Source organism: Cynoglossus semilaevis, chromosome 16 (genome assembly GCF_000523025.1).
Source record: "Cynoglossus semilaevis isolate Cse_v1.0 chromosome 16, Cse_v1.0, whole genome shotgun sequence".
In the NCBI taxonomy this organism is placed as follows: domain Eukaryota; kingdom Metazoa; phylum Chordata; class Actinopteri; order Pleuronectiformes; family Cynoglossidae; genus Cynoglossus; species Cynoglossus semilaevis.
Window position 1 is genome coordinate 16,220,878 of NC_024322.1, and position 17,634 is coordinate 16,238,511.

At 45.1% G+C, this 17,634-nt stretch overlaps 4 protein-coding genes across 7 annotated transcripts in view; 3 read left to right on the forward strand and 1 right to left on the reverse strand.

Annotated features, from left to right (window-relative positions):
* The window catches only part of usp37 (ubiquitin specific peptidase 37), a 9,858-nt gene extending 7,133 nt beyond the window's left edge, over window positions 1-2,725 (forward strand). Inside the window, exons 20-25 of the mRNA XM_008328986.3 lie at window positions 1-34; window positions 171-231; window positions 476-591; window positions 707-776; window positions 1,196-1,334; window positions 1,728-2,725. Coding sequence (XP_008327208.1) covers window positions 1-34; window positions 171-231; window positions 476-591; window positions 707-776; window positions 1,196-1,334; window positions 1,728-1,815 — 508 coding nt within the window. The 3' untranslated portion in view covers window positions 1,816-2,725. The remainder of the gene's footprint in view (window positions 35-170; window positions 232-475; window positions 592-706; window positions 777-1,195; window positions 1,335-1,727) is intronic.
* On the reverse strand, window positions 2,387-4,609 carry ybey (ybeY metalloendoribonuclease). Its single transcript, XM_008328988.3, has 4 exons — window positions 4,181-4,609; window positions 3,967-4,098; window positions 3,814-3,882; window positions 2,387-3,262 (listed from the first exon to the last, which is right to left on the reverse strand). Exons 1-4 carry the CDS (start codon window positions 4,388-4,390, stop codon window positions 3,167-3,169), a joined length of 507 nt encoding a protein of 168 aa, XP_008327210.1. The 5' UTR covers window positions 4,391-4,609; the 3' UTR covers window positions 2,387-3,166.
* A 96-nt stretch (window positions 4,610-4,705) lies between these two features.
* Window positions 4,706-16,065, forward strand: mcm3ap (minichromosome maintenance complex component 3 associated protein). Of its 4 annotated transcripts, none has more exons than XM_008328990.3 (29): window positions 4,706-4,839; window positions 5,667-7,187; window positions 7,302-7,540; window positions 7,639-7,720; window positions 7,814-7,967; window positions 8,042-8,235; window positions 8,314-8,453; window positions 8,558-8,755; window positions 8,911-9,179; window positions 9,288-9,450; window positions 9,587-9,744; window positions 9,842-10,050; window positions 10,252-10,478; window positions 10,589-10,689; window positions 11,114-11,242; window positions 11,334-11,447; window positions 11,578-11,730; window positions 12,099-12,290; window positions 12,413-12,481; window positions 12,631-12,765; window positions 12,853-13,003; window positions 13,093-13,348; window positions 13,427-13,524; window positions 13,972-14,362; window positions 14,584-14,868; window positions 14,982-15,111; window positions 15,344-15,535; window positions 15,627-15,777; window positions 15,885-16,065. In XM_008328990.3, exons 2-29 carry the CDS (start codon window positions 5,771-5,773, stop codon window positions 16,050-16,052), a joined length of 6,165 nt encoding a protein of 2,054 aa, XP_008327212.1. In that variant the 5' UTR covers window positions 4,706-4,839; window positions 5,667-5,770; the 3' UTR covers window positions 16,053-16,065. The 4 variants fall into 4 exon arrangements, with proteins under 4 accessions (XP_008327212.1, XP_016895246.1, XP_008327211.1 ...); XM_017039757.2 differs by having other exon boundaries at window positions 4,727-4,839; window positions 5,732-7,187; XM_008328989.3 differs by lacking the exon at window positions 4,706-4,839 and adding an exon at window positions 4,847-5,163.
* A 475-nt stretch (window positions 16,066-16,540) lies between these two features.
* The window catches only part of lss (lanosterol synthase (2,3-oxidosqualene-lanosterol cyclase)), an 8,649-nt gene continuing 7,555 nt past the window's right edge, over window positions 16,541-17,634 (forward strand). Inside the window, exons 1-3 of the mRNA XM_025063736.1 lie at window positions 16,541-16,699; window positions 17,157-17,325; window positions 17,512-17,628. Coding sequence (XP_024919504.1) covers window positions 16,686-16,699; window positions 17,157-17,325; window positions 17,512-17,628 — 300 coding nt within the window. The 5' untranslated portion in view covers window positions 16,541-16,685. The remainder of the gene's footprint in view (window positions 16,700-17,156; window positions 17,326-17,511; window positions 17,629-17,634) is intronic.

Consider the following 17,634-nt stretch of genomic DNA (forward strand, 5'->3'; position numbering starts at 1 on the left):
CCAGCAGGCTTTGGCCCAGAGCCTCCAGGAACATGTATGATATAAAGTGTTTTTTTAAATATAAATATATGTTTTCTAAAGTCTTAGCTAAGGAAAACCTGGAATTGAAGGAAAACTGTCACAGTCGTCAAATGTTGTAAAAACTTCACTTTGACTTGACAACATTACAGGAAGCCCAGGAGATGAGGGAAGATGATGACCTGAAGAGGGCGACAGAGCTCAGTCTCCAAGGTGTGGACCACAGTTGTTTTCTTGTTCCGTAGTAAACTTCTTTCAAACAAATGTAACATTTTTAATATAAATATAATTCAGTGATAAACTGAGGGAACCTGAGGCTGCTGTTGTTTAAACAAACACTCTTCATTGTTTAGTTGTCACAGACCATGAAGCTTTTCAGCTGGTGTCAACAAAAGCTCCTGGTGGTTTGTGTGTCATCATTTTCACTACGTGTTTCTTCTTCTTCTTCATCCCACAGAGTTGTACAACTCTCTGCCTGAACTGCTGTGCTCAGACGATGATTCTGGGAACGAGGACGTACTGGACATGGAGTACACAGAAACAGAAGCTGAAAACCTGAAAAGAAATGCTGAGGTAAACACCACCTGCCCTGAGGCTCCACAAACAGTTGTTCATAAATCAAACTTAACTGGAGTTCTCATAGCCACACTTTTAGAAATGATTGACCTTGAAATCCTCTCATGTCCAGAGTGGAGACCTGCCCAACTCCTTCAGACTCATCAGTGTCGTCAGTCACATCGGGAGCAGCTCCTCCTCTGGTTAGTGTAGTGTTTTTTGTGTGTTAGTGTAGTGTCATGGTATGACCAGTGATTTTTTGAGATAACCCAGTCTACTCCATATGCCTTGATGCGCGTTTCTTTATTTTATTTTAACCGAATTGTCAAGCTTTTTTTTATCTATTATTTATTTATCGGATTCACGGTGCATCGTTACATCCTTAATTTTTACAATGTGCTTGGTTTAGAGTTTGTAGTTAGAGTTCAGTTTTAGTGTCTGTTTGTTAGTGGGGAGGTGGGGGAGTTGGGGGTGAGTTCATTCAAAAGTGAGGTCAGTGTTAAAGTATGGTATGGTTTAGATTAAGTAATCGCCCTGTTCACTGTGCAGATGTTTGTAGAGAAGACAGTAAACATTTGAATTTCAACACTAACCCCATGTCATTCCTCCTCCACCTCCTCAGGCCACTACATCAGTGACGTCTACGACATGAAGAAACAGTCCTGGCTGACATACAACGACTTGGACGTGTCCCGTACGCAGGAAGCAGCCGTCCAACGAGACCGCGATCGTAGCGGATACATTTTCTTCTACGTTCACAAGTGAGTTGGCTCAAGTTAGGAATTTAACCACCATAACAAACATGGCAAGAACATAGCTACCTTTGCTAATATGAAGGATCGTCAGACAGACAGATGATGCACAATGAAGTTCTACTACATGGTACTTCAGTTTCAAAACTACAAACCAACACTCTAAGAGTAAACGATTGACAGTTGTTGAACAAAAAGTGACTCATCAAACCCAATGGAAATTCCGTGCCTACCACTAGGGGGAGGCCAAGTACCACTGATGGCACATGTACTATAGTTACAGAATTAGGGATGTCTGATATTAACTTTTTCCCAATATATAATATAATGATGATGTGTTGTAAGACAGGAGGGGGTGTGATGTGTCCCTGTGATAACGTTTGACTCTTTGTGTATCTGCAGGAATGTGTTTGAACAGCTGTCAGAGATGGAGAGAGCCGGAGGCAGCAGCACTTCAGAAGCAGGAAGGAATGTGCTGCAGCCACTTTGAGCACTCGGTCTGTAGATCGAAGTCCAACCAAAAACCCTTTACTGAACTCTGTAGGGGCGGTCCGCTGTGCCGAGGAACCTTTTCAGTACTACTGACCGTTTTCTTTTCATGTCTTGTTTTTTTCTTTTCTTTTTTTTTTGCTCTGCCACACTTGTCTGGTCAGATTTGCTCCAACATGTGCTCATTTTGCGTGGACCCTCCAGGAGAACGGAAGTGAAACGTTCCGTGGATCATATTGTGCCTCCATGTTAATGGAGCTGGATTTGTTTTATATTTTATCAAATAATTGATTTGTAAAGTTTCTTGATGAACTTGATGCCAATTTTTTCAGACTCTTGAATCTCCACCACTGAACAACAACAACAACATGAACAACAACAGCTGCTGCTGCTTGTTCTCAGTGGATTTTGACCCTTTATAGCTACTAAAAACATATTCTATGTTGGAGTATAAGCTAATCTAGAGGTAACTGGTTTGTATTTAGCGGGATCTTTTGGTGCAATATTTCTGTCGTGATGAGTCGTGGCCAGTTGAATCAGCTTTCTGTCCAGGTGTGGATGTGTGGGGTTAATTTTTTTTTTTTTGGTTTCTGTGTTTTATTTGTAACAATGTTTGTGTGACTGTCTCCATTTATTCAACACAGTTGTGTAGCTCAGTTACAGGTTTTCTCCACTGAGCTGTTCTCAGTTGAACCCACATCAACCTTTTTGTGGGGGTTTCTGACCTTGTGCCTCACAAGAGATCGTGTTCAAGCTTTACGTTGAAAGTTGCACAAACCTGTTGCTTTTTTTTTTTTTTAAATGTCTGTCTGAAGTCAATGTATAAATCAGATTGTCTATTTATTTCCAGCCGTAGGTGAAATGGTCACGAAGAGCCTATCAGATCGCACCGGGCAAATCAAACCTTAAAAAAAAAAAAAAAAAGTTCTCTCTGTAGTTTCAGGAAGTGTCCACTGTGGGTTGACTTCGTCCACCTACAAACCATTTATTTACACACCTGGCTTGTAAGGTCACACGTTAAAACAGGAATTGTGATTTTCTTTCCTGTGGTGCATCCCCGCCTCTCCTCCCTCCCCCTCCCGTCCCACCGCAGTGTTACGAGGATGAGATCTATTTGTAAATAAGAACGTACAGCTTTTTTTTTCTACCCTTCATGAACAAGTGACTCTTCCTAAAGCAGATTTTAATAAAACAATAAAATATCTTTAAAAAAAATCTTTCACAACATTGAAATCTAGTGTTTGTGAAGCAGCATCATTGAGGTCATCTGTCCTGATGGGTGTAGTCATCCACAGTGGGGAGTTAAACTCAGCACCATAGTAAAGGCAGCAGCTGGACCTTATCATAGTCTGTCATCTGACGTCATCACATCTCTTCATCAGAGGCTGAAGATGACGACCTGTCAGTCGGGTGAACTCCGTCAGGATGTAGCTTTCCCTCTGCAACATCTGAAAAAACCGTACGAGTCGTGGATATTATTAGAACACCGGGGATTTATGGGAGCTCACAGTGCACTTCACTGACATCTAGCGGTGGGTATTGGCAAGAATCTGGCGTCACAATACAGGGGCACCAATACGAGATATTGCAATATACTGCGCATATTAATATTGAATATTAGACTTAATTTTTAATACAAAAAATTGCAGAGCTGTAGAATATATTAATATTAATATTGGACTTAATTTTTAATACAAACAATTGCAGAGCTGTAGAATATACGATATCACGAAACAAAATATTGTATCAATATTTTCTCACAGCCCTAATAGTCATACTAATAATAATGACAATACTAACAATACATTTTACTAGGTCAGTGCAGTACCTGAATCTATTGCAATACTATAGGCATGACAATATATGGAATTATGAATGTTTGACCGTTAATTGGTAGTAAAAAAACTCCATACAGTGGATGTATTTATACATATGTGGTGTATAATTAGTTAATAAATCATACACGCTGCAGCTTTAGCTAAAGCACCACATGACAAACCTCGGTCCATTCCTCCTCGGTCTCGTGTCTGTAGCCCAGTAGGTGGCATATTCCATGTGCAGTGACCACCTGAGACATGAGCCAAAAACAGCGACATCAGAATTGTCAACAACCGCACATGTACAGACACAGAATAGTTCTCCGTCTACGTACAGTCAGAGTATCGTGCAGATCCACAGATTCATCCACACACTGATTCATGATAAACTCAACCCCCAAGAAAATGTCCCCGAGGTTCAGTTCGTCCCTATGAAGGACACAGGGCAGCTTCCCAGGTCTCAAATCCTAGATCACACAATCATTGGACGTTAGTAGTTAGTAAATTAATTCAAACAAACTGAGGAGAAAAAACGTGATGGGAATTTACCTCATAGAAAGGGAAGGAAAGGACGTCTGTCGGCACATTTTTCTTTCTGTAGATATTGTTAATTTGTTTGATCCTGTGGTTGTCTACACACACGATGCTCAGGTCAAATTTGTGAATACCCAGGATGTGTCTCAGTCTGTCGACGTCACTGCGAAGTCTGGCGCGGCGAAGGGGCACCACCCTCTGGAGATTTCGAAGTACTACTCCCATAGTGAACCAGGCAAACAAACATAAATAAAAAAGGCGAAGGTTCCTCCGAACTGATCGTCTTCAAGTAAATAGCAGCCACACTTCTCCTTCAGCAGTCGGTTTATCACAGTTGAGGGTCCGCTTAGCGTTAATTTCGACCAATACAGGCAGAATTCAAGGTGACGACCCGCACAGCGCCAACGTAAATGCTACCAAATATAACGTTTGATCCCTTTGTTGGTTATCCAGCTTCGGTGACGACGATTACAGACGTTCGGCATTTTAAACTCACTCGAGAAAGTTGTCACTCAATTCATTTAAAACCAGCTAGAAGTTCACAACGGTTGACCATCCTGACATCGGTCCAGAGTTCAGCGTTGCGAGGGGGGACCAGAAAACTGTCGGACCACCGGAAGTGCTTTAATGTGTCCGCGTAAGAACTCGTGAAAACAAGTACAACAAATTAAGAGGTGAGGGTCTTTTGGTTCGCAATATGGTGCAATTAATTTAACGGTTGAACTTTTTTTTTAACCTTTTACGTCGTTCAGTTGAACCGGTGGTTAAGGTAAAATTTTACTGATACGTATTTGTAAGGGCAGCCGTTTTGAGGTAGGTTGTTGTTGGACTATTGTGGTGGTGTTGTGACCATCTGATAATACTTTAGGTCATTTTTGTGCGTTATCCTTTTAAACCGTTAAATCCGGAAACACGGAGCAAAAATAAGAAGGACCATCGGAAGTTGTTTACTCAGTTCGAACAAACGCGTTAAGAACCGAGTGAAAACGAGCTCAAAGGTAAACCTGAAATTTAACCAATTATGAAACTTGTGTTTAAATGATCTTTTTTGTCATTGTACTAAGAAATCGACGTAAGTTGAAGATATTTCCGCGGAGTTGTACAGTCATCACCGTCACTTTAGTTCTCGCGTTCGACTGTTAATTAAAGCTATTACTACACTGCATGGAATTTTGAATTTGTGTTTCAGTACAACGTCAGAGCAGTTGAACTCAATTGTCGAGGTTTCATTCATAAGTAAAGAACCATCAGTTAATGTAATAGAATTTAAGAACAGGTCATTCAGACTCCGATGCTAACAGAATAAAATTTATTTTGAAAATGTAATGATCTTTCAGCGATAACACCGTGTGTGTTACCGGTCCAGATTAACGGCTGATACCAACCGACAGGTCCTCTGTACAAAAACGGTTGGGGACCGCTGCTTTAAAGAACATTATACTTAAGATAATTTCCTCTGTGTGGTGACATTAAGCTGTATTTCACTTATTTTCTTACGTAGGCTACACACTGGACCTTGCACTTGGGAGATTGTAGACGTGTTTCTTCCTTCAATGTCGTCAACAGGGACAACTTTATAATCAAGGAGTGACATCATTTGCAGACATGAATCCGTCCAACCCCTTCGGGAGGCCACAAGGTGGAGCATTTCAGGCCCCAAACAACCCCATGAAGACTGGCTTGTTCCAGTCAATCGGACAGCAAAGTGCCAACAGTCAACCACAAACAATGGAAGTATTTCAGTCCTCTGCGTTTGGCCAGCCGTCAGGGTTGACTCCGCCCTCTTCACATGGGAATACCATGTTCGGGCAGAACCCTGGATTTTTGCAGCAACCTCCAGTGTTCGGACAGCCGTCAATGGGAAAGGCCGCAGCATTTGGTAGTAGCACAGCACCAGCCTTTGGTCAGACTGTGGGGCAGAACCAGAGTACAGTGTTTGGGCAGTCTGCTGCCTTTGAACAAGCACCAGTGTTTGGCCAGAAGACCCCAGAGTTTGGAGGGTTTGGACAGTCCCAGTTGCCCCCTACCTCCACCCCTGCCGTAAGACCGCCTCAGTCACATGGTTTTGGGCAGCCTATGTTTGGACAGCCATCAACTACTGCTGTGACCAGTATGTTCGGCGGTAACACAGTGACCCAGAGTAAATCTTTTGCCACATCCACGTTCAGTTTCAAACCAGCGAGTGAAGCCCTTTTTAAACCCATCTTCAGTGCCAGCCCAGAACCTAATAACCCTCAGACAACATCTACGTCCAGCTCACCTTTTGGCAGCGGTGTAACTCAGATGAGCTCTTCCTGTCCAACAAGCAGTGGTTTTGGGATGCCAGGGTTTAGGTTCTCAATTCCGGTTGCAGCGCCCTCTAGCTCTACAGCAAACAACCCATTACCAGCTGGTAATAACGGTGGTTCGACCAATCCTGTACAGTTCACCTTTTCCCAGCCAGCTCCTCCGTCCAGCTCCAGCACCACCAACACAACCGCTACGCAGCCCACCACTCCATCCTCCTTTAGCTTTTCACTCAAGGCCCCACAGGCCCAGACGCTGTCACTCACTGAAGGATCCGGTTTAGTTCAGCGGCCTGCTTTTGGAGACAAAGGACAGGCAGACGCTAACACGGACGAGAAAAGGAGTCATTTTGAAGCCCTGGAGGAAACAAACGTGTTTGCCAGACTGGGTAAGGGCGTGAAGCGGAAGGAGGAGCCGTTTGTTTTCAGCAGCAGCCAAGAGAAGCCTGTGTCAGAGGATGTTCCAGTAGAGGCAGAGTCATCAAGACACCCTCCAAAGAGACCCTTAATGAGGTCCCACCATCCACCAGGGGGCATATTTGGAAGAGCAGTCAGTGGTCTTCGTAAAGATAGCACTCATCTTGGAAAGCGAGAGGTCGCAAAGGAGACCCAGCATCAGGCGCCCAAATGGGAGGAGGCAAAGGGGGAAGATGCTCAAAGTCAAGATGACAACACAACAGCTCCACTGGCCACAGCTTTTGTCACTAAAGAAACACTGGACAAAGACACAGAGTCAGGTGAGATGTAAAAACAATTGTTATCCCAAAAAGTCACTGAACATGTCAAAAACATGTGACAATATTGGCACTTACTTTTCCTTTTTTTTCTTGTTTTTTATTTTCTACATTCAGTGAATGAGGTGGACCCGGAGCTTGGGGCCGTAACTCCCGTGAAACACGAGAGACGCGAGAGTTCAGAGAGCCTCAGCAACGCGTCCTTCACAGACTGCACTGTCCTCCAGTGTAGGAAAATTCCTCAGAGCCTCAACAAAAAGAACATTATCGAGAAGCACTTTTCTCGTTACGGCAGAGTCTCGAAAGTGATCTGCCGACCTGCCAAGAACCTGGCTTTTGTTCACTTCAACGACCATGTGAGTTCTTTAGACCGTTTCCTGTCTCTTCCTGTCTTTTCCCTGTTTATTTTGGTAAAGAGTTAATATCAGACATCCCATTTTCTCTTTTTGTCCAGGCGTCTGCTGCAAAGGCCAAGAAAAAAGGCAAAATCCTGCATCAACATGAAATCTTCCTGCTGTGGCAGAGAAAGAAACAGAGTAAATTAACACAAAAAAAGCTTCCCTAAGAACGAATTTCAAAAACGGCCGCTGTTTTTCTACATTTACATTACTGTTGTTACCGCGGTTTAGGTCCAGAGGAGAAAACCAGCAGATTTGCAGCAGCAGCAGCAGAAGAAGAACCAGCTGGAGACGGTCCAGAGGACACGGAGTCTGGGGCTGCATCCCTCAGACGGAGTTTATTCAGGGCTCCAGGGGGCAGCAGCACTACGGCCGTTAGCCACAGGTAAACACACAACCTTGCGGTTGATGGTGTATCAGCTCTAGTCCTGCGTCACGTGACTCTTTCCTGTGTGTCAGCTCCCCAGTGAAGAGAATGGCATCAGCAAAGTCTCTGCAGTATACCACTGAACCCCAGAGGGAGACTGGCACTGACCCCCAGACCTCAGAGCGCCCGGTCCCCTCCTCCCTGGCTCACCTGATTGGACAAGTGGCAGAGACAGCAGAGGACAAGTACCGCCTGCTGGAACAGAGAGACAAGGTCCTCCGTCAAGGTAGAGACACTTTCTTTTTTATTATCTCGGTTTGACATTTTTAGTCCAACAGCGGTGACTAAAAACACCTCTCCACAGGTCGGCCCAAACGCACAGACCTGAATCTGTCCAAAGTGTTTGTCGGAACCTGTCCTGACATGTGTCCGGAGAAGGAGAGGTACATGAGAGAGACACGGAACCAGCTGAGCGTCTTTGAGGTCGTCCCAGACACAGAAATGGTGATTAGAATAATATCAAGAAATCTGCAAGAAAATCACAAGACATGATAAGTTGATGACACACTCCCCTCTGTCCACTCCCCGTCTCGTTCACCCATCACCAGGTGGATCATACTGCAGCCATCAAGGAATACAGTCGCTCGTCAGCCGACCAGGAGGAGCCCCTGCCCCACGATTTGCGCCCCCTCTCTGTCCTCAGCATGACCATGGACTACCTGGTGACACAGATCATGAACCAGGACCACGAAAACCAACGCGACTGGTACGACTTTGTGTGGAACAGGACCCGTGGTATTCGTAAGGTGAAGCAGTTTTTTTCTTCAATTACACATCGTTACTTTTTGCTCCAAACATCTAAACCCGTCGTTACTTTTTGCTCCAAACATCTATGTACACGTCGTTACTTTTTGCTCCAAACATCTAAAACATCTAAACCATCTTTTTCTTCCACCAACAGGACATCACCCAGCAGCGCCTGTGCTGCCCCCACACCGTGTCGCTCATAGAGAAGTGCACGCGCTTCCACGTGCACTGTGCACACCACCTGTGCGAGGAGCAGCTGTCGTCGTTTGACGCCAAGATCAACAACGAGAACATGACCAAGTGCCTGCAGAGTCTGAAAGAAATGTACCAGGACTTGGCTACACATCAAATCTACTGCCCCAAAGAGGCCGAGTTCCGCCAGTACAGTGTGCTGCTGAGGCTCAACGACGGTGACATTCTGCGGTCAGTCCTTAAATCGGATCAGAAACGAGTCCGTTGTTATGCCGACAATGTAACATGCCTAATTTTCCATCCCACTAAAAATGTTTGTTCTTCTTCTCCTCTTCACAGTGAAGTTCAGCAGTTCCGTGACGAGGTCAGAAACTCGGCGGAGGTGAAGTTTGCAGTTCAGGCCTTCGCGTCGGTCAACAGCAACAACTTTGTTCGCTTCTTCAAGCTGGTGAAAGGAGCCTCGTACTTGGCCAGCTGCCTGCTGCACCGATACTTCAATCAGGTAAATACCTGAGTTATTCCTTTAATGGATCCAGAGGAGAAACCTCACGACGGTGTTGAGTGTCACCATCAGTATTTGAAAGCCTGAAAATACTCACATTTCTCACTGAATCTTCTGCTTTTCTGTGACCGTACAGGTCAGAACCAAGGCCCTGAAGTGTCTCAACATCGCCCACACCGTGGGAACGCGGTCGACGGCGTTTCCTCTCGAGGACATCACTCGGATGTTCATGTTCCGCAGCTCGGCTGAAACCACAGAATTCATCCATCAGTACGGCCTTAACGTCAGCGACGGGTGAGTGTTGTCAGTGTCACAGACTGCCATCGGAGGCGCCAGAGAGATAATGTCGTGTCTGTTTACATTACATTAAAGACGTTTGTTTTTTTAACAGTATGGTGGAGTTGAATCGCACGAACTACCAGGAACCTGAACTGCTGTCACAGAAGAAGTCCGACGTCATCCTTTCCAAGAAAACTGTGTTGACCGGGGAGGTGGTGAACGGAGGCCCCCTCCCCAACCCTCCGCAGCACGTCCCCGTCTGCAGCTTTGACTCCAAGAACAAGTACTGTGGAGAGGTCCCTCATGTTGAGCCCACTACCAGTGAGTCTCTTCTCAGTGTTAACAGTATGTGACAGAAGATGTTTGATTTTTCTAACTGATTAAAAAAAAAAGAGTTTTTTGATTTTTCCAACTAATTAAAAAAGTCACTTTCATGTTTTTTTTTATTAGGGATGTCCGATAAAAATAGGATCATTATCTGATGACATCCTTCTTTGTCACTAATATAACTTATTTACTCAGCTGTGACCGCCAAAGTGGAAGTGAACATGCCCACCAGGGTGGAGCCATTGTCCAAAGGTGGTGCCAGTCTGGGCTCCATGGAGGAGCCGAGTCCACCTCCAGCTGAAGATCTTCACCGCCCGTCGTTCACACCTGACTCTCAGCCAGCCTTCCAGCTGATGCATCAACCTGTCAAACTGCCCTCACCTCCTCCTCCCGCACCCCCACCTCCTGTCTACAGTGATGAGGTACCGTTCTAACACTTATATACCGTCTGTCAATTTATGGGCGATGAATGTGTTTGATGACAGAGCAGGATGGAGTGAGTGAACAGCACTGATGTTGTTTTTTTCAACAGGAAATAAAGTCTGAACTGGACTCTGTCATCGAGGAGGTGGTCAGAACAGCGCTGATGGAGATAGCAGACGTTGGAGTCACCTACGTCAAAACAGCTCTCGAGTAAGTTTTGTAGATTTTTTTTTTTTTTACTTCCAACATGATCAAAGTCCACTTGTCCATGTTAGAATCTTTTTTTGTTTTTTCATCCGTTAATGAAAACCCCATAATGCAATGCCTGGATTTCAACAAATGATGTGAAAAATAAAAATAGTTTAAGGGAAAAACACCTGTAAATGAAAGTGAACGCCACTAGATGGCAGCACTGCATCTCATTTTATTAATCTATTTTTCATAATGAGGGGATTGTAGGCAGAATGCTGGTACCTGTTTTCATAATCAGGGGATTGTAGGCAGAATGCTGGTACCAGCAACTCATACTTCAGTATCAGTTGATATCAGAATAGTAAATTAAGTGTTTGGACAATATCAGACATCCCTACTAACTCTACACTCTGTTCCTTCTCACTCCACCGTGGTCATACAGGGAGAGCAGTGTGCAGGTGGAGTCCCTGGTGACGGAGGTGCTGGGTCAGATGCTGCAGGAGGTTTCCTCGGAAGAGTTCAAGGCCGAAGAGCGCATAGCCTTGGAAAAATACAGGCTGGAACAAGCCAGGTCGGTCCGCAGACGGTCCACCCCATCGTCAGCTGTTTTTAACTGTGGGACATTTAAAAACATACTTTTTTTTTTTGGTCTCTTTTGTCAGGATACAGCAGGAGCACAAGACTCTGCTGTCTGAGCTCAGCGTCTCTCTCTGCGCGGAGATCCTCAACGAGGTCACGGACGACTTTGTCAACCAAACGTCCACTGCTGAGATTCAGTACGTTGGTTTCTTTCTAAATCCTCAGGACCAATGTTGCTCTTGTGGTATCATTTAAAACTTCTTCATAAGTTGAAGATGAGGAGATCTCATTGGTTTAAACCTGTATTCCCGTCTTCACCTCCTATAGACACGCAGTGAATGAGAAGGCGGAGCGCGTGGCCAAATGCACGGAGCAGGTCTGCAGCCGGCTGGTCGAGGACACGCTGAACGCAGATATTACTCTGATAGTCGAAGAAACTCTCGATGCAGAACTTCAGAGAATCCAGAAGTACATCAAAAGGTGAGGACGTCAAATACTGAACAACAGGGGTGTAAGAAAATATCAATACACCAACATACTGCAATATTCAGGATACTGTATCAATATTCTCCATCAGTTATTGAATTGTTTTTATCACCAATTCCCAGTCCAATATTCCTGGTGTTGGTTCATTTGATTTTTCTTTTATTTCTTCTCCAGTGATTCCAAATGTAGATCCCTCTGTTCCGATTTTAGTAACTCAAAATAACTCAATATATCGTTGTGCCTACAGCATCACATTGTTGTGATCCCTGTCTTGCCAGTACACACTCCAGCTCCTCCAGCATATTAACCGGTAAATAACCCTGCCTCCTTGCATATTAACCGGTAAATAACCCTGCCTACAGGTGGCGTGATGTCGTCGCAGTCCGCCGTCACCTGAAGAGACAGATGAGAGGTTTCCCTGCAGCTCCGTGTGGTGTGGACCCACGGTTTAAACTCAAAGCTTTCTCTCCCAGCGCGCAGCCTTCAGTAGCGGAGCTGAGCCGTGGTGTGGTCAACCTGGGGAACGCAGGCACCTTGGGCCTCTCGACCATCAGGTCCGTCCTTCTATTTCCTATTATTAGCGTCAGTTACAGCATAAAAACTGTATCATGACTGTTTGCAATGTCAACTATAGCAGAATTGTAAATTTCTGTCTACTTAAATTTGATCCGTCCAGGTCGTTGAACATGAAAGAAGAAGTCATGCAGCAGTTGAGAGTCCACTACTTCAACCAGCTGCTGCTGGAGTGAGTTTGTTCATTTACATTTATACATTTAGCAGACGCTGTTATTCAGGAGGAGGATTAACAATCAAGCCCCCCCCCAACTCCTGACCCCAGCTTACTTTGGTGATGGTGATCATAATGACTATAATTCACTTGTGTGTTGCATGTAGTGAGATGGTGTGGACGCCGCTCCACCTGCCTACACTGGTCACACGGAGCATCCCTGACCCGCCTGACAGAATCTTCTGGAAGCTCACTCTCCTCCTACCCAGCAACCAGGAGAACACGACCAGCCCTGCAGACAAGTAAGAAGCCGCGCAGGTCAGCCGTGACCGTGTTTGTCAAATGTCCAAGGGTTTAACCCCACCCCCCCATTCTGTCTTTGGTGTCAGGATCCTATCAGAGTGGCTGGAGGTGAAACTGGGAGGTGAGGGGTCAGAGGTCAGGAAGGAGCAGTCAGACGGGATGTTGAAGACCCTGTTCACCATGAACACACAGCAGGAGAGAGGACCGCACACCCACGGAGTCCACATCAGTGTCAAGGTTTGGTCCTCAACCACTGGTCCGTGGACCAATACTTGGCTGCAGAATTGTGTGGGCAATACACTTTTTTTTTGTTCTACTTCCTGTAGTCGTGTCGAGGTCCGCTGAGCGAAGGCGGTCTCTCGGACGCCGAGAAGAACTCGGAGCTCAACGGGACCGGAGCTCTGATGATGCTGCTTCCTGTGATGTCGATCGTTGACCGCGAGGACGACGTGTTCCTGCTGTCGGCTCTGCTTCAGCTCAGACAGCTGCAGCAGGCCAGCACCTGGCACTGCCCGCTGCCGCTGGTCATCCTGGTGCCCGGTTCTGTCGATGGTGCCGAAGACCAACGGAAACTGGAGGAAGGTATTCAAACCTACACACAGTTTACGGTGATTCTGGACGCGGGTTTTTGTTCTTTCTTCTCACTGTCTGGTTCCTCAGCTCTGATGCTTCAAGCGCTGGTCCAGGAGGACCTGATCCTGGAGTACAAGTTCTTCTTCATACCAGAGACCACGGGTGACATGCAAGGATCTAAACAGGTACACAGATACACACCAGTCGAGCAGAGGGAATCATGGAAAACTGTTATTATATTATAAACTGGTTCTAGTTATGGAAAATCACATTTGTTGATATTTAGGAATACTGCGCAGTACTGTGTTTTCAGCAGTATCAAAGTTAAAGTCTGCTTTTCTGTCAATAGTTATTGTTAAAATTCTGTTTCTCTCTCAACTTTAGAGTACTGCGCAGTACTGTGTTTTCTGTCAATAGTTAGTTTTAAAATTCTGTTTCTCTCTCAACTTTATTAAGTGTTACATGAACTGCAGTATTTGGTGGTATTTGTAATTTAAAAAGACATTTTGCAGCAGGTACACACCCACCTACAAAGTACTGCCCAATGCAGTAACAAGCAGTAGTTTTGTTTTGTTTTTTTTTACCCCTAACCTCACCACTTCTTCTTCCTCTTCACTCTCGTACGTCCACAGCTCATCTGTGCTCTGGACTGGCTCCTGGCCCGCGCCCCGCCGACGCTCCCACTCTCCTGCCAGTCACTGGTGGACCTGGTGGAGGCGACTGTGAGTCAGGAGTTCACTGCCAGGGTTCACAACCACTGCCGGGAGTTTGCCCCCTCAGGTCTTCACTTCCAGGACCCCACTGCCATCATCCTGCTGTATAACGCCGTCCTGGCTCACGTTGCCGACGCGGTGTCATCCGAGGATCTCCTCAAACTGTCATGGCCGCCGGGCGAGCTGTGCCTCCCCGAGAACCGACAGGTTATTCCTCCTCTGGGCTTTAACTCCCCTCAGCACCTCACCTGGCTCCGTGAGGCCGTCCTCAGCCTGCAGCTGCCCCAGTTGGGGCAACTCTCTGCTGCTGGTCAGTAACAAGGTTTTTAATAGTGATGTCTGATATTAACTTTTTGCCGATATATAACAAAAAGAGCTGCAATGCTGCCATCTAGTGACTTTCATTTTCATGTACTAATTATATGAAAATAATTATGCTCATATCGGTCTGATAATATCAGCCAACCGATATTATTGTTGTTGTTGTTTTTTAATAACGAATATTTTTTCTCGTCACTGCCTCTGGTCCAGACACCTGGTCCGAGCTCTGCTTGTCCGTCTACAGCTTCGCTGCTCAGATCCCAGTCTCCAGCCACAGTCAGCCGTTACTGATGTCGCGACTAGAAAACCTCTTGGAAAATGCCAGACTGAAGCAGCAGTTCACCAAGACCCACAGATCTGGAAGAAGCTGGATTGGTGCGGAGGAAGAGATGGAGTGTCCGTCTGACAGCCTGGTGCCCTGGGAAGACGTGCTGATCATCTGTATTGATCACAAACTGAAGGACTGGCAGATACCAAGACCAGCCGTCTGTAGAGGTGAGGTCTCTACACCAGTACTGACACATGGTTTTACTACTCTATTACTATTCTACATGCAGTACACTGACTCTCTTCTTTTCTTTTTTTACCTGTGGACTATGCTATGACAGAGGACGGGGAGATCCTGGTTTACTTTTCTGCAGAGTCACTGAAAGGTTTCCAGCCACCAGAGGAGTGGAGGCTGGCGGTCCGACAGAAACACAGAGAGAGAGAGCAGAAACAGGAGGAAGAGAAGAGAAGGTATTTACATTTACATTTGTCCAGTAGAATATTAATACGGTATCGTGAAACAAAATATCTCAATATTTCAGTATATCTATATTTTCTTACAGCCCTAGTCTAGAGACAGCTCTATCTGTCTTGTCAGTGTACAAAGTAATAGTATTGATTGTACAGATCCCTCAATCTTTTCCCCTGTTGTTTTAACTTTTCTTTCTTCCTTTGTCTCTTGTCCTTTGTCTTCTGGTACCAGGACGGGTCCAGCTGCCCGTTACGGTCACACCAACACCAGTCTGTCCCTGAGACAGAAATTATTCCACAGTTTTGCGGAGCCTCCGGAGCCCAGGAACGCCCCAGTCGACATCACACACACCCTGGCACCGCCAGAGCTGCTGGCTCACAAACTCATGTGGAGTGTGGAGGCTGAGAAGGCTGAAAGCAGACGGTAAAACTGAAGAACAAGTCATTTCAAAGGACGAGATAATAAAAAACATATTATCCATGTCACATGTTTTGAACACATGACCTCTGTACAGGAGCATGGAGCAGCTTCAGCGGTGGGTGGACGGTGACGCCTTGGATCCATTGTCCACACCACTCTTCGTCCCCTCGTCCATCCTGCTGTCCATGCCCAAAACCATCAATCAACCCCGAACACGCAAATCAAGAGAAATCAGTATAACACAGGTATGACTCTTTATCCAATCCCTAAGTGAGCGTCTCTGTCCCCCTTCTCCCCGTCCCCCACCAAACTAGTAATTGTAATTGCATATCTCATTGTGTCCACATCTCAGGAGTCTGATGACCTGCTGGAACAATCGGTGTGTCCCAAAAACACCCCAAAGACTCTGTCCCTGAAATGGCAAATGAAGGAACTGGAGCGGCAGATTTTAGCAAGCCAAGAGGAAGAGCTAGCCTGTGGACTGGAGCTGAGCAGTCTGTTCAACATCGTTAATGATTGACAGCTGTCTTTTTTTAAAATTATTTTCAGTTTGATTTGATCTCTTGGTCTCTTAGATCTCGTAGTTTTAATGATTTATATTTGTATTAATAATGTTAATATTTTTTATACTGTATGTGTGGGATTCTGATTTTATTTCAGTTTGACGTGTTAAGTAAATAAATATGTAAAGAAAAGGTTTTTTTTATCTTATTGACACAATAACAACATTAAGCCTGAGACTCTAAACTGTGTTGTTTTGATTAAAATTATCGAAATAAAGTCGGAAAAAGTTTTTTTTTTTTTACTAACTGAACTAATAAGTTGCCATGGAGACACTTGGACCCGGCATAGTTCGTCGTCGCAGCGTTAGCTGCTCTGATTGGCGGACCTCACTAGGGCCCCGCCCATTGCACCGCCTAGTCATGCTGTGATTGGACAGCCGGGTCTCTGCTCATGTCGCTCCACTAGAAAACGTTCCTCGGATGTCGCCGCTGAGCCTGCTGGGAAGTGCAGTGTGGATGACTTAGTCAGTGGTTACCTGCGTGTTCAACAGCACTACAGTTCCCAGCCGAAGAAGAAAGAGGCAGAAAACATACTTTTCGACTCTGTCACAGAAAAACTTACGTTTAGTTTGAGAGACGGCACCAGAACCATGACTGAGGGAACGTGAGTAGAACTTTGCTTCTCTAACGTAATATAATTCTGTCTCGCGATAAATACAAAACCCGAGAAATGACAAGAGAAGAGATTTAATATAAATATATTAAGTAATTCCGTAAGTTATTAGGAAATTGTGTAGATAATTAATTAGCATTTGTTCTAAAGATTCATTGAATAACAGTGTCATAAAAACGTTTTTTTTTTTACGTTTTACAACGGCAATACTTGAAACATCAATTATAAAACCTTATTATTGCAAATTTAGTCACAAATTGATCTATTCTTAAATATCCTTTGAGGCCAAAAGGTACAAAAACATACAAAAAGATTGTTTGTCTGGAGATATAGTTTTAATTTCATAAGTTTAACGTGTGAATACACTTTAAAGTAACTCTGAATGACAACAATCACTGGTACTGATAATTACAAAGTACAGAAGTGGAATATCTGTGTGTTCTGCCAGGCACTTGCGGAGGCGCGGGGGACCTTACAGGACGGAACCGGTCACGGACCTGAGCCGCTGGAGGTTGACCAATGTTGAGGGCAGACAGACCTGGTCCTACATCAAAGATGAGGAAACTGTGGAGAGAGAGCAGACCATGCTGGAGGCCCACTCCCTGGGCCTGGACACAGTGGGTTTTTTACCTTCCTGTTATCCACAAACACACACTCTTGTACTCACATACACATGCACAATAATAATAATAATAAAAATTAAATTACATACATTTATTTGATATAAAAACCATATAATTGACTTTGTATTTTGGGACTATAGTTGTCCATTCCTGTTACCAGTTTTCTCCTTCTCTCCTCAGAGTCAGTTTGTGTCGCCCTCTGCTGCTGCCCTCACAGCTGTGGACGCTGCACTCAAGGGCATGAACTTCTACAGTCACCTCCAGGCCGAGGACGGTCACTGGGCAGGAGACTACGGCGGGGGG

Coding starts and splice junctions, on each gene's coding strand:
- mcm3ap (XM_008328990.3), top strand. CDS start 5,771: ATGAATCCGTCCAACCCCTTCGGGAGGCCACAAGGTGGAGCATTTCAG. Junction 8,756..8,910: donor GGACCCGTGGTATTCGTAAG/GTGAAGCAGTTT, acceptor TTCCACCAACAG/GACATCACCCAGCAGCGCCT. Junction 13,349..13,426: donor CCAACGGAAACTGGAGGAAG/GTATTCAAACCT, acceptor CTGGTTCCTCAG/CTCTGATGCTTCAAGCGCTG.
- ybey (XM_008328988.3), bottom strand. CDS start 4,390: ATGGGAGTAGTACTTCGAAATCTCCAGAGGGTGGTGCCCCTTCGCCGC. Junction 3,883..3,966: donor ATCTGCACGATACTCTGACT/GTACGTAGACGG, acceptor CTCATGTCTCAG/GTGGTCACTGCACATGGAAT. Junction 3,263..3,813: donor CCGAGGAGGAATGGACCGAG/GTTTGTCATGTG, acceptor CGGTTTTTTCAG/ATGTTGCAGAGGGAAAGCTA.